Source organism: Pelophylax lessonae (assembly GCF_965119305.1).
Source record: "Pelophylax lessonae genome assembly, chromosome: 6".
NCBI lineage: Eukaryota > Metazoa > Chordata > Amphibia > Anura > Ranidae > Pelophylax > Pelophylax lessonae.
In genome coordinates, this window is record NC_138773.1 from 44,328,863 (window position 1) to 44,352,446 (window position 23,584).

The following is a 23,584-nucleotide window of genomic DNA, read 5'->3' on the forward strand; positions in this document are numbered from 1 at the left end:
CCCAAGATTTATACAACTTTATTTGAAGATTTACAAAATTTTCATTTAAGATTCAATAGGAAAATGTGTGAATCTTAGGTCAAATATTGAGAACTAAACTCGTTTGTGTGTATATGTAGGTTGTCGTGTGATTTGTGTTTATTGACATCTTAAAACCAAAATGGTAATTTTTATTTTTATTAATAAAGAATTATGAATTATTTTATTAATGAATTCTAATAAGCACAGGGACATGCTGGGTTCAACAACCTAATGTTTAGTCATTATGTAGGAGTTTTTGGGTTGCAGGAAATAGATAGTTTTCTGGAAGATGTTAAAATAGACAAAGGCATGTGTCCTGGCTTCAGAGGCCAGGCATGTAAAATACCAAAATAGTACCATTACATTCTTAAAAATCATAATTGAGACACAAGGACTGAGCATTGTCACTCTATAACAGGAGGTTTCCTAACAAATACCTTTATGGCAGGATCACCAGGTACTATTTTGATAAACCCTGCATTGAAAATGACTCTTGAAATTGCATAAAAATGTTTAGCTTATATCAAATTTTAGTGATTGGGTTTACATATATTTTAACTACTTTATATCCATATACCCATTATGAACCAGAGCCATTTTTACATTTACGGTAAGGATCTGTTTATTCTGCAATACGTTTGACATCGCTTAAGATAACAAAATAACACATACAGTATATAAATATATACAGGTGCATCTCATAAAATTAGAATATCATCAAAAAGTTAATTTATTTCAATATTCAATTCAAAAAGGGAAACTCATATATTTTATATAGATGCGTTACACAGAAACCAGTAACATATAAATATTTAAAAGCATTTGTACTTGACATTATTTTTTCTAAGCTGGCTAAAACTTCTGCACAGTATTGCACACATAGCAAAATGTTGAAAATAAGATACTACTTTTATTAATTAGAATACTTTGCATATTTTGAATAAATGCCTTATTAATACAAACACGATCAATGTGTATAAATCCCAATCAGATGTTTGGTTACTCGGCTGCTGCATTCGAATCGAAAAAAAATCAAAACTTTTTGATTCGACTAATTCGAAATGTATCGATTCAAACGTTTTGAATCAAGAAAACAATCTGTAAATTTGTAGACAATTCGAAAAATACATAGAACAAATTCCGAATATGAATTCCGAATACAGATCCCGAATGCCAATTGAACAAATTAACTGAATTTAACTAAACTAAATAACTAGGTTAACGAAACTAAACAAAACAAATTTTTTCGTCATGCAAATGTCTAGCTTCAACGTGCTTTTTTGATGTGTTTTTTGATGCTTCCGAGATGCTTTGATGATGGTTCGGTAATGCTTTTTTGAAGCTTTAATGAAGCTTAGCAGATGCCCTGTGTTTGTGTTGATATCTCATACCTGCAATATCTCTAAAACAAAGCGAAGCTAAAGCTGAATTAAAGCCTCTTTAAAGCTACAGGTGCTTCAAGCGAGCTTTGTCATAGACTTCTATAGAGGCTTTGAAGATGCTTTAAAGCACCACTAAAGCGATATGGGGTATAACTTTGAAACAAAGCAAAGCAAACGCAAGGTGTAAACAGGACTATAAGCTAACCATTTTATTTAGTGACAGGGGCTCTGACAGGCATTCAGAGAGCTTTAAAAAAGCATGTCTGAAGCCATGTTTTGAAGCAAGTGTAAACAAGCCCCAAGACTTTTCTGGTTGATACCCTGTATGTGGCTAAAAAGATGATAGCTAGAACTTGGATGTAGGCCCTCCTTCCCTCACTAATTTGAAGGTTCACAAACATAGATGACACTCAAGAGACAAATCTATGAACATATAGGTTGCCCTGATAAATACTATATGATAAAATCTGGGGTCTCACCTTCCACCAGGAACCCCTTGGACAAGCCTCCTCTCTTCTGCACACAGAGGTTGTGCATCATTATGTCTGACTTTTCTTCTTCTAAACCACACCTAGGAAGTATTTATTTTTCTTCCTAAGCCACGGTTAGGAAGAATTTCTTCTTCTTCCATAGCCACACTTAGGAAGCATTTTTAGTTTAAATTTAGGAGTTTATTTAGTTAAAACTGTAGTCAAAATATTTTACATTCACTTTTCTTGAGGCTTTACAGCACCCACTCTACCTATTTAAACTGAATGTGACATGAAGGCTTGGTTCACATATGTGCGGCCATGGGTTCGTGCCTGGGGTGGGGTGCGTATCTGTTTACGGGTTCAGGTGCAATTCAGGTCCAAATTAGTGTCTAAATGTGCACCTGTACCAGACCCAAACACGCACAGGACCCTTTTGCAATCCGCACTGCGGCCACCCCGAACCTGTGTGAACTGGCTCCGTTGAGACAATTTGACATTACTGACACATTGGCGTAGCCTTTTTTATTTGATCACGTATGTCCTGTCCCTTTACCAATAAAGCTTTCCTTCAAATTGAGGAGTGTAAAATTATACCAGGGACAATAGATTTCAGGATTCTACTTGTTACAACTATATTAAATAGTCTTTATATTCAGTTTAATATTGCAGAATATAAATTACATAAATCATTTACACATACAGTATATTGCAAATAGGAGGAAAATTGTCAATAGCCAGCGTGCTGGGCAAAAACAAGATACATTTTTTCATTTATTCTGAAATTTTCAAACATAAAATATAAAAACAGCACTTTTTAAAAATCATTTAGGAATTTCATCAAGAACTTACAGATTTTTAAGACATTTATAAAACATTACAATGCCACACCGGTGCCATGGGTGACCCAGTGCCATTGGTCCAATCAGGAACTACCCAGTACTACATTCCAAAACGTATTAACAAATGAAAATTGTCTGCCTGAGCAGACAAAATGGATTAAGGGACTTTATAGGTGTGTTATCTCTCAAAGAAAAAGATGAACATTAGGGATGATCGAACGGTTCGGGTCCACCATCGGTTCGGCCCGAACATTGGGTGTTCGAGGTTCGGCCAAATTTAGAACTTTTTGCCCAAAAAGTTCGGAATTCGGCAACCAGAACCGCCCAAAATGCAATGGGACAGGAAATGGGCTTTAAAAGCCCGTGATTGGACCAGAACCATTAGCAAAAGCCAATTGAGGGGGTAGGAGAATGCTAGGAATGTGATTGGAGTGACTAGGGGGTCCCTAGACCAATCATTAGTGAATACGCCCCCCAGTATATAAGATAGCCCCCGCCAAATTCCTAGCATTGTTATACTGGACATGGAAGAGAGTGGAAGCAGTTCTGTTAATTTTACTTTAAAAGTGTCATTTAGCATTTATTAGTGTCAGGAAAGGGATATCTAGTGTAGTTAGAGTGCTCCTTTACACTTTAGTTAGCTTCAAAAATTTAGTTTCTGTAGGGAAAGTATGAAGTGTCAGGGTGACCGTAATGTAGTGTATGGTGAACTGTCAGTGACTGCTATGGCAGGGTGACCAAACCGTTCCATAGCAGGGTGACCGCAATAGAGAAAAGCTAGTTTCTCTTAGGTGACTTTTGCTGCAGGGATATGGCTTCGCTGCCGCCAGCATTTTTGGCTGCAGGCGTTGCTAGTGCTTTTTTGAGCACATGTTTGGAGTCAGAAATGACATCTGAACATGTGTATAGGGGGTATATATACACACCAATGTCTGTATATATACACCTGCACATATACAGGTGTGAAAGGGGCAGAAAAAACTACTTGCGCTAATGAAATAATTAAGACCTATATATTTCTGCTCCTATCACACCTATATATGTCTAGGTGTGTATATACATATAAGTATGTGTGTATATACACCACTATACACAAGTTCAGATGTTTTGCCTGCCTCCAAAGAACCCAAGAAAATGCCCAAAAAACGCTAGCGTAAAAAAAAAAAAACGCCCAGGTGTGTTGTTGCAGGCATTTTTTGGGGGGTTTTGGAGGCAGGCAAAACATCTGAACTTGTGTATACTGTACCTGTGAAGTTTCAGCTCTGTAGTATGTCCAGAACCAGAAAAAAAGATAATTTTTCATTAGAGCAGGGAACTTGGGACCCCACGTTTACAATTATATGATTTATTTGAGGGGTTCTGGACATGCTACAGAGCTGAAACTTCACAGGTACACCTTTTAGACCCCCCAGACACTAAATCACACAAAAAAAGTTCTTAAAAGTTGTCATTTTTGATAGATTTTTGATAGAGAGCCAATTATTGAAAAAAATAAAAAAAATAGAAAAAAATAAAAAAAATAAAAAAATTTCTTTGGATTTAGTATCTGGGGGGTCTAAAAAATGTACCTGTGAAGTTTCAGATCTGTAGCTTGTCCAGAACCATAAAAAAAAAAAAAGATTGTTTGTATTAGAACACTTTCAGCACAGGTAGTTGGCTTCTCGCTTTTCACACCTTGCCGGTTTAATAGCAGGCGTTTTTTTTGGGCATTTTTTTTGGTTCTTTTGAGGCAGGAAAAACATCTGAACTTGTGTATAGTGCTATATATACCACTATACACAAGTTCAGATGTTTTGCCTGCCTCCAAAGAACCCAAAAAACTGCCCAAAAAAAACGCTAGCGCCAAAAAAAAAAAAACGCCCAGGTGTGTTGTTGAAGGTATTTTTTGGAGGCAGGCAAAACATCTGAACTTGTGTATACAGTACCACTATACACAAGTTCAGATGTTTTTCCTGACTCCAAAGAACCCAAAAAAATGCCCAAAAAAAAAACCGCCTGCTATTAAACGAGCAAGGTGTTAAAAGCGAGAAGCCATATTCCAGATCTATAATTGCACAAATACAAACAATCTTATTTTTTATGGTTCTGGACATGCTACAGAGCTGAAACTTCACAGGTACACTTTTTAGACCAACATTTTTTTATTTTTTTAAATTTTTATTTTTTTTTTAATTTTTTCAATAATTGGCTCTCTATCGAAAATCTATCAAAAATGAAAATTTTTAGGAACTTTTTTTTTGTGTGATTTTGTGTCTGGGGGGGGGGGGGGTCTAAAAGGTGTACCTGTGAAGTTTCAGCTCTGTAGCATGTCCAGAACCCCCCAAAAAAATCATATAAGTGTAAAATCGGGGTCCCACCATCCCTGCTCTACTGAAAAATTATCTTTTTTTCTGTTTCTGGACATGCTACAGAGCTGAAACTTCACAGGTACACTTTTTAGACCCCCCAGATACTAAATCCAAAGAAATTTTTTTTTTAATTTTTTTTTTAATTTTTTAAATAATTGTCTCTCTATCAAAAATGACAATTTTTAAGAACTTTTTTTGTGTGATTTTGTGTCTGGGGGGTCTAAAAGGTGTACCTGTGAAGTTTCAGCTCTGTAGCCTGTCCAGAACCCCCCAAAAAAGATCATATAGGTGTAAAAGTGGGGTCCCAAGTTCCCTGCTCTAATGAAAAATTATCTTTTTTTTCTGGTTCTGGACATGCTACAGAGCTGAAACTTTACAGGTACACTTTTTAGACCCCCCCCCCCCCCCCAGATACTAAATCCAAAGTCAAAATCAAAAAATCTCTCTCTTTTTTTTTTTTATATTTTTTTTAATAATTGGCTTTTTTTTATCAAAAATGACAATTTTTAAGAACTTTTTTTTGTGTGATTAATAGTCCCTGGGGCATGACCCAGAACCCTAGGCACTTTCTAGGGGCATTTGTTGGGTTTTAGGGCTTTAAAATTGTGTTTTTTGATTACTGAAGTTCGGGTCCATTGATTTCAATGGGGTTCTGAAATCCGGGCCGAACTTTTGGGTAGTTCGGATGTTCTGGCCGAACCGAACTTTTCAAAAGTTCGATCATCCCTAATGAACATGCGTTTTCTCTCTTCACATTGCACACTTGTGAGAAAACACTTGGCTGTTTGTTAAACATCAGTAGGTTTAGAGACCTTTCAGATGTCTTTTTCCTTTGAGGGTTCATTTTTTACACACTTTGTGACTTTATCCCCCTCTTGTTTTGATCGGGGATCTGGCCCAAATTCTGTGATGCCCTCTCTCACGCTGCAGGTTTTTGACAATGGCTATGGTCCAGATATAGTACGCAAGACCTGCCTCGACTTCTCTCCGAACGCTCCTCTCCTGAAAAAGCATGTTTTTGAGAAGTATTAGGAAATTTTAACCCCTCTGCAGCCTATGTCTATGATGCAGTACTCAGTATGTGTGATCTTTATTTGGTATACATTTGGTGTGTTGATGCTGTAGCTTCCTCCAGAGCAGTCAAATGTAATGTGTGGATGGAGCTATAAATCTAGGGGGGGGGGGGGGTTTGTTCACTCTAATAATAGTACAAAAAGTAGTCACTTCCCCTACCTATAAATGGTCTTAACAGCAAGGAGCACTGGAAGGGCAAACGCATGTCAAAAAATTCAAGGAGTTTCCAGTCACAACTTACCAACCAGCCTCCATTGGAAACTCTTTAAAGGTAGAGTTAGGGTCTGCAGATATCAGGGTGCCTTGCTGGGGCCTGCAGCTTACGCATGTATTTGCAAATGTGTGCAACTAAACCCCTGTTTTTAACGCATACTGTTAGACAGGTTAATTTGGTTGGTCGCAGACTGGTTGGTAAGTTGTGACTGGAAACTCCTTGGCTTTTTTGTCACTTTATTAATAGGCAGATGATTTTAAACCTTTTTTTTTTGTTTTGTTTATTTGAATTTTAGCTCAACCTAGTTTGTTATATTGAATTGACAATAATAAATGTGTGCTTTTTATTGGATGCATGTTTGTCTTTTTCTTTGAGAGATAACACACCTATAAAGTCCCTTAATACCTTTTTGCCTGCTTAGGCAGACCGTTTTGTTCAAAACTTTACAATGCATATAATGTTTACAATTTACCAATTCCATTACCTTACGGATATGTAATAAAGAGAATAGACCATAATTTACCAATTCCATTACCATACTGATATGTAATAAAGAGAATAGACCATAATTTACCTATTCCATTACCATACTGATATGTAATAAAGAGAATAGACCATAATTTACCAATTCCATTACCATACTGATATGTAATAAAGAGAATAGACCATCATTTACCAATTCCATTACCTTACTGATATGTTAGAAAGAGAATAGACCATAATTTACTAATTCCATTGCCTTACTGATATGTAATTAAGAGAATAGACCATAATTTGCCAATTCTATTACCTTCCTGATATGTAATGAAGAGAATAGACCATACTATAGCACACAGTGTGCAAATAGAGAATTAGAGTACAATTGTTCAAGGATGCTCAATGGAGGATATTTTATACTATTCTGGGTCCATACATTATTTTTCATTTATACAGTATCTTTAAGGAGCAGCCAGAGCAATGATTTATCATAATTGCTCTCAAGTGTCACCCTACTATAATTAAAATGTTATAATTCCCTCCTTGTTTCATGTATTATGATCTATTGTGTTTTGGGAGCTTCTTTTAAATATATGAAATTAGTTTGTTGTTTTTCAGTTTGTGGAATGTCATAGATATTAAAAGACAAATGGGCAAGCAGAACACTGATTATTTTGAAACAAAATTTAAACTTGAACTTAAAGAGTAACTCCACTGTAGCAAATAAAAGAATCAGCCATGGGCACCCAGAGAAGAGTAGTTAGGCAGTACACCTGCCGCGCTGACTATTTGTGGGTGTGGCGCTAACAATGGGAGTGGCTAAAGGCTTGAACATACTCACTGTCTACACGGTAACATATACCACAGTCTCTGTACCCACAAAATATGCTTTGCTGACCAAAGCCTCTGTTAGCTGGAAATCACTGAAATAGACACTGCTACTCACATGTTCTCCACTTGTTCCTGAGTCCCGCACCAAGCGGATAGCCTGCTGCCTTCTGAAAACAAGTCGGCTGCTCAGCACAGATGCCATTCAGAAAATGCTTTGTATTTTCTGAATGAATGAAAAACATTCTTTGATTGGAAGAGGTGGGGATGCAAGATGTCAATGCAACATTGGTATCAGTTCCCGCAATAATAACCCCAACCACTGAAGTCGGTGGATGCAAGATTTCCCACCAACACTGGCAGAATTAAAGTGGTTCTAAGGCCTCAAGGTTTCCTTATCTTAATGCATTCTATGCATTATGGTATAAAAACGTATGTGTTTCAGCAACCCCCAGCCCCCCCCCCCCTTATTCTAAGTATAGACATGTTTATTATTTTAGTTTAAAAAAAACTAAAGGTTTAATATCACTTTAATAACCCCCAACATTGGTGTCAGTAGATGCAGTAATACCCCCTTGTGTTGGTGTCAGTGGATGCAATAATAACCCCTAGATCTTGAGTCAGTGGAGGCAATATTGAACCCCAGCATTGAAGTCAGTGGATGCAATATTAACCCCCAGCACTGGTGTTAGTGGATGCAATAGTAATCCGTAACATTGGTGTCAATGAACATAATAAAAGCCCTCAACACTGGTGTCAGTGGAAGCAATAAAAACCCCATGCACTGGTGTCAATGGACACAATAGTAACCCCCAACATTGGTGTCAATGGACTCAATAATAACCCCCCAACATTGGTGTCAGTGGACACAAAAATAACCCTCAACATTGGTGTCAGTGGATGCATTACAAACCCCCTGCATTGGTTTAAGATGACGCTCCATTAACCCCCAATATTGGTGTCTGTGGATGCACTATTATACCCCAGTATTGGTGCCAGTAGGCACACTATTAACCCCCATTATTGGTGTCAGTGGATGCACTATTAACCCCCAGCACTAGTGTGAATGGATGCAATAGTAACCCCTAGTGTTGGTGTCAATAGATGCAATAATAACCCCTAACATTGGTGCAAGTGAATGTATTAATAACTAAAATTTTGTGTCAATGAATGCAATAATAACCCCCAAAACTATTGTAAGTACTATATTGCCAGCAGTGGTATGTTAGTCTGAAGTGCAGCTCTGAAAAAGAGAGCGTGTCTCCCGAAACGCGTCAACAGTCCAACAATAGGGACGACTACCTCCACATGTGTAGACTCATTCTCTGCGATATATGTTCTTCATGTCTGTGAGTATGTTTTTTGCTTTTTAATAAAAGTTTTAAAGGTGTCCAAGGGTAATGCACCAGGTGTTTGCGCCTCCTTTTTTCTCTTTTTATGCATTTCGGATTGGAGTTCCCCGCCTGAGGAGAGCAGCACGCCTGTTATTCCCATTGGAGTGAGCGCTTGGATGTTAAAGTTGTATGTTATAACAAAAACAACTGGTTACTGTCCACACCTGTAACTGGTCTCTGCAGCAAGGAGCATTGCAAGGGCGATGCATATAACAAGACAAAAAGATTTCCAAGCTCTCCTTACCGACCAATCTGCGACCAACCGAATTGACCTGTCCAACAGTACGCGTTAAAAACAGGGGTTTAGTTGCACACATTTGCAAATACATGCGTAAGCCACAGAGCCCTGTCAAGGCACCCCATTATCTGTGGTCCTAACTCTAAATTCTGAGAGTCTACAACAATGGAAGCACATGCATTTAATGGACAGGTGTAGGACAGATATACCTGAAGGGAGCCCACCCCTTCTTAAAGGCACAGGGGCACACTGAACATCCAGCCTATTGCACAATGGCAGCAAAGATGTCAGTGCGTTGCCTGGTCAATATATAGTCTATAACAAAAACAACTGGTTACTGTCCACACCTGTAACTGGTCTCTGCAGCAAGGAGCATTGGAAGGGCGATGCATATAACAAGACAAAAAGATTTCCAAGCTCTCCTTACCGACCAATCTGCGACCAACCGAATTGACCTGTCCAGTTGTATGTTAGTCTGAGCCTGACTGAGGACATTCTCTCAGTCAGCCTCAGTGAGGCTAGGTCAAAAGAGAAAGAGGGACGCACCTGGAGAGGATAGCAGCAGTAGAAAGTTCATCCATGTGGTGGGTGGCAGCTACAAAGCTTAGCATTTGAGTTCTGGGGCCCAGGCTAAGCTTCTACCCCCAAGGCAGGAAGCAGCACTGCAAACAAATAGGAATAGAGTGGTGGGCAAGTGCCGGCAGGTCCTGCTGTGCTCTGTGCACTGCTTCATTGTAATACAGCTCTGTGCCAGACATTATCAGCCTTAGCCCGAGCGTGACAGCCCAGCCCCACCTGGATGCGTAAAATAGCATAAGTGAGGAATGATTATTAACCCCATGCAGCTGCAACTACACTCCGCCACTGCAGCAGAGCAGGGATACCAGGCATTTTACTTTTGGCAGGATGCTCTAGGGGTATATGGACCTCCCTGACACCTCTTTATCTATATCCCTGATTATAATTGAATGTTATTGAAGCCGAACTTCACTCTCTCAATCAACATTGACTAATTTTAATCCTTACGCTGCTAGCATTAGTAAATAGATAGGAAAGTATACCATATTTACAACTTGTTTTTTAAATTTCTTCAGTTGCTTTTTGGTTTCCAGACCAAATTATGTCATATGATGTGATGTCAAGACCCAAGACTCTTCAGGAGGGAAGGTGATGGCCACGGCCAGAAATGCTAGGGGGCTGTTTTTAAAGTGATTTCTCAGCAAAATAAAGCATGTTGACGTGGATAGATGGGGGAATTTGCTTTGAATATTAAAAATCAATTAAATAGCACTTTTGGTTCATTGTGCTCAGATGCAGTGTAGTTTTGCTTTAAAATTACCTATCATTTTCAATCTGCAGCCACAGTAATTTTTTGTAAAATTCAATGCAATATGGCAACCTGCAAGCATTCTTTACACTGTTGGTGTACAGAATGCCCCCAGAAATATCAATTACTGCTTGTGAAATTGGTTTACTGATTTTCCTGCACAGATACCAGTCCAATTTTAGGAAACCTCTGCAGTAGAAATTGTGGATTTGCAAGGGTTAAATACTTGTAGCAACCCCTGTGTGCATAGTGTAAGTAAATCCTGTCTGAATAGTGTAAGTACATTTGGTTTGACTCCTTTGTAGCCAGTGCAGCCAGGGTTAAATTGTTGTTTGTTAGCTAGCAGGCTGAGTCTCTTTCGGCTCGCCCTGGCTTATGGAAGCTTCATGAAGGTTCTAGAACTTAGAGGGTGGAGGAACAGAGATCAAGGCCTGAAGATTTAGGGGATCTCTACCAATCCCTGGGAAAGGACTGCACAGAAGGTGGAGAGTCTGGCCATATGGGAGAGATGCCTGGAGGGGTTCTGTCTCCAGGCAGAACAGACAGTAAGGAAGGGTGCTGTGAGAGAGAGAAGAAGCATAGAGAGGAACCCTCACCCCCTTCAGCATCAGCCTGGCTTGGTTTAGACACCATGGAAGCAAGTGGGACCTGTTCAGCAGGAGGCCTGTGCATAAGATGCACAGAGCACTTTGTATTAACCACTTGCCGACTGCCGACAGTAATCCTACTGCATGTAGGGATAGTGAGGTGGGTGGCGCTGCCTAAAAGAATTGGGGTTTATTTGTAATAGTGGTGATTGGGTATCTGACACCACAGAAAAAATTTAATAGATGGTTGTATGGCAAAAACAGTTAGCATTAAATTGTAATAATAATATAACAGTAGCAATCAATAATATAGCAAGTGCATAAAGTGCAATAAAGTGATAGTGATCGTGATATTCTGATAAGTATAAAAGGTACTATTATAGAAATAAGGTGCTAGGTGGGCAAAAGGTGACAAAATTGAGTACAGTAATATCCAGAAATAAATAAGGTAAAATTGTGGTGAAAAGTACAGAGTGACTCTATGCTAGGTGGTTCCAATTATTCAATTGGCAATAATAAATAAATTAAATAAATAGGTAAATATAATACTGACTAAAAGTGATCCAGTGCAATCTCTCATAAAAAAATGTGTAAATATAAATCAATAGGTGAAGACTGTGATTATAAATTTATAAAAAATATAAGAAATATATAAAAAATGTATAAAAAATGTGGTAAAATTCCATAAGGTGATTAATAAAGAAAAAGAAAGAAAAATTGATGGGTGACTTCCGAGGTGATCCAGGTATTGCGTGCTGGGTGAGGAAACTAGTGCTCCCCTTTTAATTTCTCCCGCACTCACCAGAGCAAGTGGTTAAACCGATACAGTTTCATCTTTTAGATTTAGCAGGAATTTTGCGAGTTAAGTTATGTTTGTGTCCTCTAATAATGATTTTAGTGTATTTTTAGTGAAAATATAATTTTGATATTTTCTGAGGCGGGGGGCCCTGTCAGGTAGGCTGTACAGGGTCCCGTGATTTATAACAGTAGCCCTGCCCTTACTGCTATGTTTTGGTAGGGCTTAGCGGTTTGCATTAAGGGCGAATTAGCTGGTAGAACCATACCCTCCTCCCTGGATGATTTGATTTTCGTTTAGCGTCCAAAATCAATATCTGCTTCTAGGAATGAGATCAGGAGGGGACTGGTCCAGGTCGCTCCCTGTAGGTCATTTGCATCTGTCTTCCAGGAAGTTCTTGGACAACCCACCTCTGCTACTACCCTGGCATCAGAAGAATCCATGCAAGTAGGGCAAACACTGTTCACGCCATAAGAGCAATCTCATCGTCTGAAACTTGGCTTATGCCTGTACTGCGGGGTCAACAGTCACATAATAAAGTCCTGCCCTGTTTTTCAGGAAAACTCTAGGGTCTAGGTCGCTCAAAGGGATGTGATCTCAACCTGAACATGAAACCTGCCACCTTCCATCGATTCATCATCCCTGTTTCCATTCATTGGGCCCAGAACTCATATCAAGTATCTGCATACGTGGACTCTGGGGTGGCTGGAAATATAATTGAGCAGTCCATTGGGCATTCCTCTCATCACTATGGTGTTTCCCTTTTCGGTAACTGCAGTCAATGGCTCTACTCTGGACTTAGGACCCCTGCGATTCTGAACTACCTCTTTAACTATGCAGGTCAGTGTTCTATATTGTGAGAATGCCATCAGACTTGTCTCCCCAAGGTACTTCCACCTCTTTCTGTAAGTGTGGCTGAGGTCACCACCTCTATGAAGCTCCCACGACCTTATCAAGCCTTCCAATATGTTTTTGGTTGAAAGGCTGCTGACTGTCTGCCTCCTCATCGCCCCTACGACTGCAAAATTGATCTCAGTCCATCTGGCGAAAGCTACAAAATGCATTCATCCGAAAGTCAAATTCTCCTGCTGGTGTTGGCTTCTTTGTGCAGAAAAGGGATGGTACGCTCTTACCCTGAATTGACTATAGAGGCCTCAATGCCATCACCATTAAGAATTTGTATCTGCTATCTTTGATTTCTGAACTTTTTTATAGGCTTCAGGATGCTTGAATCTTCACAATGTTTGCCCTCTGTGGAGCATACTATTTGATTAGGATCCATTAAAAAATTGATGTTGCCCTTCAGGAGAAGGAGTGCATGCATTTTACTGACTTGTCTGGTTGAGGTGCTGTTCCCACCAAGTTTTCTGGTGCAGAGTTGTGTGTTTCCTTATGCATGTGGCACAGACATGGCTGGTACTTTTACCAAAGCTACAAACCATAATGGTGCTGCTAGAAGCAGATATGTTAAAAAGGAACACGTTGCAAAGCTCTTTCTATTTGCTGCCTATTGAAGTGTTCATATACTGTTCTGAAGCTAGCCAATTTCTACCAAACACATACCTGAAGTCTTTTTTATATTTTGGAAATTATTGGGAATAAGGTAATAAGAGGGTGTTTGGGCAATGTGGATCCTACTTCCACCCTGCATTAAAAAAAAAAAAAAAAAACTATATTGCAGTCAAAACTGTTTAAAAAAAGCCCAATTTTCAAGTTGTAAAAATCAGACTGGGGTGCTACCTATTTATTTAAACCAACCATTAACCTAGGTTCACACTATGCTTGAAACATTCTTTAGTTAAAGTGGTTATAATCCCAAAAAAAAAAAAACTAGGATCCTGTTTCTTTAGGGCATTGCTTGTGCTATGTAATTTTTCCCTTCCTATCTTTTAAAAAACCTGCTGATCCTGCCATTTCCTGTGTCTCCCTGCCTCTGCTTACCACTGTAATTATGGCTGCTGAGCCCTGATTATTGTGGTCAGTTTACGTGCCTTCGTCATCTGCTGCTGTCTCTCCCCTCTCCCCCTCCCTCCCTGTCATCATGAGAGTGACTCTCCTGTCCGGCCCTCCTACCGCTATTCAACTGAATATTGCGGCATATATACAAGTATCTACTCTGGAGCATGTTGCCATTCACTACAGTGGATATGATTTGTAAAAATGAAAAAGCTAAATACCTTTTGTCACACCACAGCTGTGCAGTCATGTGATCCCCCTGTGCAGCCGGCCAGCACAGGGGGATCACATGACTGCACAGCTGCGGTGAGAGAGAAGTGGGAGGGGCCAAGATTCCCCTGTGCTGGCCGGCTGACGCCACAAGGGAATCTTGGCCCCTCCCGTTTCTCTCCATAGATCAGGGCCTGCCAGCATAGGGGATCACATGGCCGCACAGGTGCGGTGTGAAAAAAGGTATTTGGCCTTTTCATTTTTAAAAACAAATCCACTGTAGTGAATGGGAGCATGCTCTAGAGGGGATACATGTAAAGTCACATAGTGACTTTACGATCACTTTAAGGACACTGGGCGTATTGCACATGCCCAAAAAAAAAAAACTCCATAAAAAGTACACAGTGGGGGAGATTTACTAAAACTGGTGCACACAGAATCTGGTGCAGCTGTGCATGGTTAGCCAATAAGCTTCTAACTTCAGCTTGTTTTTTTTGTTAATTTTTTTTTTTATTAAGATTTAAAGAAACATAAACAGAACAATGACAACACAATCCGTCATAAAAATTCAGCTTGTTAAATGAAGCTTTAACAATAAAACTGGGAAACTGATTGGTTTCTACGCAGAGTTGCATCAAATTTTTCACTCTCCAGTTTTAATAAATCCCCCCCACTGTATACCATTGACCATGAATGTAAGAGGGCACGAATTACTGACCTCCTTGGGTCTAAAAACACACACACACACACACACACATATCTATATATATATATATAAATATATACTTGTGCAGCACCTTTTTTTAAGAGTGCTTAATTTTTATTTTTTAACCATACATAACTTTATGATGTTTTTCTACCACTTGTGAAATCTCTATACTATCTATATATAAATCTTCTATGGATATGCATTTCTGGTGATAGTTTTCTCATGCTTAAAGTCAACATTTTATATCAATAGTAACAAAACTAAAGCAAAAAAAAAAAAAAAAAGTCACACTTTAAAAAATGAAGTTAAAATTTCCCAAAATGATAACTGATTTGTAATAGATGCAAACAGAATGTCATTGCAATTTTTTAGAGAATTACATCATCTTTGCAATGATTAAAATAAAGAACATAAGTAAAATGATACAAAATACATTTTCATAAGGGATAAAAAGAGAACCCTTGTGTATACATCAACACAATATAAATTATGTGATCGTATTCCTCATTATGTATTTTATTCTGAGCATTGCTTTACTGATACTCCTGGGTGATATAGATTGGTAATTTTCAATGAATTAGGATATCATACATATTTAGCATAAAAGAGGTTGTAATATTTTGTAAATTATTTTTCAGTTTATTAATTTTATTTCATATTTTATTTTATTGTTTTTTTTATTTTTCCCAATTTTTAACATTTATTGTTAAAAATTGAACAGAAAAAAAACATTACATTTTGTATCATTTTTTTTAAATCCATTTGTAATATTATATTAACCCATGCAAAAATAATCTGTCTAAATGTTGTCTTGATCTTATTTTCCAAAAAAACCTTAAGTTACAGAAAATGGAAATACTATATCCGTCCTGAACATCACTTTGAAAAAACAAATTCTTTAAAAATGTAATTAAATTCATAAAATTACAGTTAAACCAACCTATTTTTGCTGATTTATATTTCTTTCTTCAGAAAGAAATGATCGCTATGGCAAAAAAATGATGGTTGACCAGGATTTACCTAAGCTAGAATTGTACACTGATGTTTATTCATTTCAAATATGGGACGTTTATATTTTTTCCATGAACTTGTGTTTTTTTCCAATAAGTAGGTCCTTAAAATTGATGGTGTATTTGTAGCAAGCATAAAGAAGTGTAAAACATTTACACATTTGTAACTCAGCTCTACAACATCAGCAAAAGCAAAAAAAAAACTGTTTCTGTAGCTAAAGTTTTTTTATGTTTGGAAATTTTATAACCCCTGTCAAGATTTTAGTGATGACTTTATCCCCACTGAAAAAAGACACTAGGACAGAAACTAAAGTGAAATTTGATTTGTAACGTTATCACTGGAACAAGAGCTGAGAGGAGACACCGGTTTTGCTGATAACTGTCTAAATTATAGGGTTTTTCTCTACCTTTCTGTTGTGTCTTTTGGATAGGAAATTTGGACAGAATATTGAATGATAAAAAGTAAAAACCTTTGTCACGTTTTGTTTTAGTTGAATTTGCACTGGGTAGCTTTAGATTAAAAAAGATTTTTACCATTCAATATTCTGTTCATGCCAAAAACTAGCCATAGCTGTTGACACTCTGTACATATTTAAGTTGATTGTTAAAATACAATTTTGGGTTTAAAAATAGTATATAGGTTTTTTTGTTTATGCATATGAATGTATTTATTACTTACTTAAAATGATCCTGGCCTACAATTCTTGGAAAAATATAGAAATATCAGGCTTGTGAAATTGGATACTTTTATTGCTGCATGAAATTCTTTCATAGTTAGTCACTTAAGCTGAAACAAAAAATATGTAATTCCATCTCACATTCTGAAATATATAAAAAATATTTTACATTTTGGAAACCAAACTTATCCTTATATTTTACTATGTTATTGTTGCCAACCCTGCATGTTCTACTGACTCTGCTCCATACTTAAGGAAAGCAATGAATGAAATTGGGAGTTTTTGATTGGCTGAAATTTCTGCAAAAATCAGGACATTTCTCTGTGAAATGCATTGTGAAATGAATGTGAAATGCATTATCAATGCATTCAATGGTGAAAATAAAGTTAAAATGGTTTGGGTAGCTTTAAAGGGGTTAACTGTCTTTAAATCACTCTTGAGGATTAAGGAGTATCTTTTTTTTTTTTTTTTTACTAGTTTTCCTAAAGTATTATTTTTTAGGTGCACATTGGCACTTGAATAATGATGTGAAACCAATTAAATTTAGTAAAGGATAAGATAATATTTAGAATGCTAATAGCACAATTGATATGATGTGATCTTCAGCAACATTTTCCTCTTTGATTTTCCAAACAGAGATTGGAAAATAATGAATGGATTCAGTAACTGCTATTAAACATTACTTTTCTTGCATACTGTATGTAATATACTAATAATTAATTTTTATTTCTACTCAACAAAGCAGTGTTGGCTTTAAATATTTTTTTTCTCTAATAAAATTATGTCAGCTCAGGTCAATAATTTATGTACAATAAATTGGTACAACCAAACTATGCTGTTAATTACAGTCTGAGCACAGCCAATCTTACTGTTGTTTGCTAAAATAGGTTCCACCCATAGACATGGCAAGGACTGCACATCTTTATAAAACCGCCATTCGAAATTAGGTTTCTATGATTGAAAAAAGGGAGAGCGCAATTTAAATGTCTCTTCACAACACAGCCCAGCTTTGTTAGCGCAATGATGTGAGCTGTGTTGTGTAGATACATTTAGATGCCCCCAACTTGTATTTTTTGATATTGGGGATCAGAGGAGAAGCTGTACCGTCTGCATTTTTTTAAGTGGATTGTCTATAATTTCATATTCAGATAACTGGGTTGTCTGTATTAAGTTGTAGTGTAGTTGCCTGAAAGTGGATAGACTTTTATGTGAGGGAAGCAAGACTTCTGATAATGTCAAAGGAGATTACCGTATTTATCGGCGTATAACACGCGCCGGCGTATAACAGGCACCTAAATTTTAGGGCAGAAATTTCAGGAAAAAAGCTGAAATTTAAAATAAACAGCTTTAAACTCAGAACATTTATTTTTAAATTAAATGTAGTCTTACCAGTGCCCACAAATGCAGCCTCCTCAGCGCAGTGTCCTTAAATGCAGCCTCGCCAGTGCAGTGCCCATACATGCAGCCTCGTCACTGCAGTACCCATACATGCAGCCTTGCCAGTGCCCATACATGCAGCCTCGCCAGCGCCAGTGCCCATACATGCAGCCTTCGCCAGTGCCCATACATGTAGCCTTTGCCAGTGCCCATACATGCAGCCTTTGCCAGTGCCCATACATGCAGCCTTTGCCAGTGCCCATACATGCAGCCTTTGCCAGTGCCTATACATGTAGCCTTTGCCAGTGCCCATACATGTAGCCTTTGCCAGTGCCCATACATGTAGCCTTTGCCAGTGCCCATACATGCAGCCTTTGCCAGTGCCCATACATGCAGCCTTTGCCAGTGCCTATACATGTAGCCTTTGCCAGTGCCCATACATGTAGCCTTTGCCAGTGCCCATACATGCAGCCTTTGCCAGTGCCCATACATGCAGCCTTTGCCAGTGCCCATACATGTAGCCTTTGCCAGCCCCCATAATTGCAGCCTCGCCAGCACCACTATACACACCACTAAAGATTTCCAGAAAGCAGTGCCGAGAGGTAGAAGTGGGCGGGCGGCGCCGAGAGGTAGAAGGGGGCGGGCGGCGCCGAGGAGAAGAAAGTCCGCGCTCTCATCGGAAGTCCCGGCGCCTATGATTGACGTCGGCATAGGAGGCGGGACTTCTGATGACAGCACGGACTTCCTTCTCCTCTGCGCCGCCCGCCCCCTTCTGACTCTCGGCGCCGCCTGCCCCCTTCTACCTCTCGGTGCTGCTTTCTTGACATTTTTTTTTATATCGGCGTATAACACGCACAGCTACTTTTTCCTCAATTTTTAGGAGGAAAAAGTGCGTGTTATACGCCGATAAATATGGTAATTTTACCAAAAAATTCACCCAGGTTTAACTATCTGTACCACAGTGCATCCAATGCAATCTGTGCATGCCAATTTCAGTCACTATGGGGTTGATTTTCTGAAACTGGAGAGTGCAAAATCTGGTGAAGCTCTGCAGAGAAACCAATCAGCGTTCAGTTTTTTTTTTTTTGCTCACAGCTTAATTGAACAAGCGCAAGTTAGAAGCTGATTGGCCATGCACAACTGCACCAGATTTTGCACTCTCCAGTTTTAGTAAATTGACCCCTGTGTGTCATTTTCCACTTGACAATGTCCAAAACTCTCTGCAGGCGTTAATTTAAATGTAAGGACATGTACTCTTAAAAACATGTCCAAAGGGTGGTAATAAATAATGCATACTCAGACTGGTCTGGGGTGGTAAGTGGGGTCCCCCAAGGCTCATTCCTGGGACCAACTTTGTTCAATTTATTCATAAACAGCATCGAGGACAGGATCATTAGCTCATCTCAGTTTTTGCAGATGAAACAAAATTGGGCAGGGCAATAACTTCACATCATGAGGCAGAAGTATTACAGAATGACCTGAACAAAATAACAGAGTGGGCAACGACATGGCAAATGAGGTTTAATGTGGAGAAGTGTAAGGTTTTGCAATTGGGGACTAAAAACATAAAAGCACAATACACTTTAGGGGGGGGGGAACCTTTGGGGGAATCAAAAATGGAGAAAGATCTGGGAGTCTTAGTAGAGGATAGACTTAGCAATAGCATGCAATGTCAAGCTGCAGCTGCCAAAGCCAGCAGGATATTAGCATGCATAAGGAAGGGGATGTATTCCATAGATAAGACTATAATCCTTCCACTTTATAAAACTCTGGTCTGACCGCATCTGTAGTATTCTGTCCAGTTCTGGTCGCCAGTCCTCAGAAAGGATGTGTTGGAGCTGGAGAGAGTCCAGAGAAGGGCAACTAAACTAATTAGGGGATTGGAGGACATTAATTATGAAGAGCGTTTACAAGGGCTTGATTTATTCTCCCTGGAGAAGAGATGCCTGAGAGGGGACATGATAGCAATTTACAAATACCTCAGCAGTGATCTCAGCATAGAAAAAAAATGATTCAGTCACAAGGATTGCATGAGGACATGAGGCCATACAATGCGATTAGAGGAGAAGCATTTTTGACCACAGGCAACACAGGGATTTCTTTACTGTTAGGGCTACAAGACTGCAGAATTTTCTGCCGCAGAAGGTAGTTACTGCGGGAAGTATGGCTACTTTCAAAAGACTCTTGGACGTACATCTCAAGGATCAGAACATTCAGGGATATGAGAAATGATTACGTCCACACACACCTACACAGGTTTAACTGGATGGACTATCGTCTTTATTCAACCTCAACTACTATGTAACTATGTTTAAGGAATCCCAAAAAGAGAAAAAATATTTACCACAATGCTGTCCGAGAAGGTTCTCAAGTATCTGGGTAATGATATAACTAGCAGTATTTAGCCACATTCAACTGCATTTGTTAAAGATATCTTCTCACCCCTCACCCAGGAAACTTCTACCGTTTTGATATTGCTGCCCTCTTGTTCTAAAAATGGCTAGATGCCTGCCAGCTGTATTTATCTTCTCCAGTAATTTCGTAGTCATTGACCTGGAGTATAAAATCAGTACTTTACTTCCAGCATGCTTGTTCTTAGTCATGACTCAAAAAGTACTGAAGGCAGAAACAGCCAGCCAACTGGTATTTTTCAGAGGAAGGTCAGCAATGACAGCCTCAATATTTCCCTTAGCACTGGTTTCTTAAAAGTACACTACAGTGCAAACGTTTTAGGCATGTGTAAACAATGCTGTAAATTAAGAATGCTTTCAGAAAAAGAAGTGTTAATTTTTATCAATTACCAAAAGGAAAAGTAATTGAACAAAAGAGAAATCAAATCACTATTTGGTGTGACCACCCTTTGCCCTCAAAACAGCTTCAGTTCTTCTAGGTGCACTTGCACACAGCTTTTGAAGGAACTCAGCAGGTAGGTTGTTCCAAACATTTTGAAAAAACTAACTACAGATCTTCTGTGGATGTAGGCTGCATCAAATCCTTCTGTTTCTTCATGTAATCCAAGACAGACTTGATGATGTTGAGATCAGGGCTCTGTGGGGGCCAAATTATCACTTCCAGGACTTCTTTATGCTGAAGATAGTTCCTAATGACATTGGCTGTATGTTTGGGGTTGTTGTCCTACTGAAGAATAAATTTGGGGCCAACCACACGCCTCTCTAATGGTATGGTATGATGGATAAGTATCTGCCTGTATTTCTCAACATTGAGGACACCATTGATCGAGACCGAATCTCCAATTCCATTAGCAGAAATGCAGCCCCAAACTTGCAAGGAACCTCCAGCATGCTTTATTGTTGCCTGCAGACACTCATTATTGTACCACTCTCAAAGCCTTTTGCAAACAAACTGCTTCTTGCTACAGCCAAATATTTCATATTTTGACTTCAGTCCAGAGCACCTGCTGTTATTTTTCTGCACCCCAATTCCTATGTTTTCACGCATAGTTTAGTCTCTTAGCCTGGTTTCCACATCGGATGTATGGCTTTTTGTTCTCTTTGTCTCATTGTTTTCTTCCATGAAGACAACTTCTGACCAGTCTTCTCCAGACAGTAGATGGATGTACCTGGGACCCAATGGTTTCTGCCAGTTCTGTGCTGATGGCACTGCTGGACATTTTCTGATGTCAAAGAGAAGTAAGCATTCCTCTGCTGCATTGTTTTCTTGGCCAAACACTGCGTCTATGGTCCTCAGCGTTGCCTGTTTTTTTGTGCTTCTTCAAAACAGCTTGAACAGCACATCTTGAAACCCCAGTCTGCTTAGAAATCTTTGCCCAGGAGACCTGATGCAGTGTAACTACCTTGTGGTTTGTTGCTGTTCTCAGCCTTGCCATGATGCATGACCTGTGTCATGAAACTGTCTTCCACCACTTTACCTTAGTATCAGAGTTTGGTTGTTCCTCATCCAGTTCTAAGCATCCTACTGAGCTGTTTCTGTTGCAGTTAATGACTGTGTTTTAACATACATATGAAATTGATGATCATTAGCACCTGCTTGGCATAATTGGTTAATCATACACCTAACTCCAATCCTACAAAATTCCTGGCTTTGTGCAAGTGTAAGAATTGATGCTTATTTAAAGCCAAAGGGTAGTCACACCAAATATTGATGTGATATAGGTTTTTCTTCTGTTCTCTTACTTTGCATTTTGTAAATTGATAAAAATATACAATCAAAATATATATTTTTGAACGTATTCTTACTTTACAGAATTTCTTCACACCTGCTTAAAACGTTTGCCCTAGATAGCTTATTAGGATTCAGTCTTGTGACCTTATACATTGATTTGGTCACTAAGCTTTATAAATAGTACTAAAATGACACACCTCTGTTTTGTGTTTATACCTAATACTTTTGTGCCCATATTATCCAATTATGTTATCCTAATTATAATAGTGCTATATATTAATTCATTTTGTTATTCTTATTATAATAACCTGTAAAACATGTATTTTCTAGCAACAATTTAAAAGAAAATGGAAAATCGTACAGCTGTAGAGTATTTCAAGCTTTTGCTGTTTTCAAACATTGCAGTGGGCAAATCATGGACTTTCATTACCTTTTTTCTAATATATTGTTTGGGAGTAATAGTAAATGTGACTATTATTACAGCAATATGCTCAGGTAGTCTTATACACACTCCTCTTTACCTTTTCCTTCTAAATTTGTCCTTTGTCGATATTTGCTACACCACAATTATTATACCCAAACTACTGGATATGATATTATCCGGGAATTTTACCATGTCCTTCAGGCAATGCTTCACACAAATGTTCATTTTCATCACTGTGGCTAGTACTGAAGGAATCGTACTGTTGATAATGGCATATGATCGGTATTTAGCCATTTGTTGTCCCTTACACTATCACCAAATTTTGAGTCAGAAAAACTGTACCCTGGTAATGACTGGAACTTGGATTTTATCCTTTTTAAACTCTTTACTATTCACAAATTCTGCTGCACATATGTCCTTCTGTGGTTCCAACATTATCCAGCAATTCTTCTGCGATGCAAAAGCCATGACTAAGATAGCATGTGGAGGCACAGACATGTTTTATGCAGTATTAGGGATAGAGGTTCTTTTCTTTGGACTTGCACCATTTATGTGCAACCTGACATCTTATATAAAGATTATTATTATTATTTTGAAAATTAAATCTGCAGAAGGTAGGAAAAAAGCCTTTTCAACTTGCTCCTCCCACCTCATCATCCTTGTTATGTATTATGGGACAGCTATATCAGTGTATCTAAAGCCATCATCAGATAACTCCCTCACCTTGGAGCAAGTCTTTACCATACTCTATACCACTATTACACCCATGTTTAACCCATTGGTGTACAGTCTACGAAATAAGGATGTAAAAGAAGCACTAAATAAATTAATTGGGACCAATAAAAAATAGAAAAAAGGTGATTGTTTAATACAACCAAAAGTAAACTGAAAGAATAATAATAAAGTGCTTATGATCAAATTTCACATGCTTTGCTGCGATGATGTTTTTTTCTATAAGATGTGTATAAAAGTAAATTCACTGTGTCATCATGGACATAGAGCAAACTAAAAAGCAGGACAAGAGTAAAGGCCCGTACACACGAGTCGAAATTCGGCCGGGAATTTTCGTCCGATTTTCGG

At 38.5% G+C, this 23,584-nt stretch overlaps 1 protein-coding gene across 1 annotated transcript; it reads left to right on the plus strand.

The window, feature by feature from the left end:
* Nucleotides 1-22,427: 22,427 nt before the first annotated feature.
* On the plus strand, nucleotides 22,428-23,354 carry LOC309558563 (olfactory receptor 5V1-like; the record flags this gene model as incomplete). Its single annotated transcript, XM_082261641.1, has 1 exon — nucleotides 22,428-23,354. One exon carries the CDS (start codon nucleotides 22,428-22,430, stop codon nucleotides 23,352-23,354), a length of 927 nt encoding a protein of 308 aa, XP_082117767.1.
* Nucleotides 23,355-23,584: the final 230 nt, after the last annotated feature.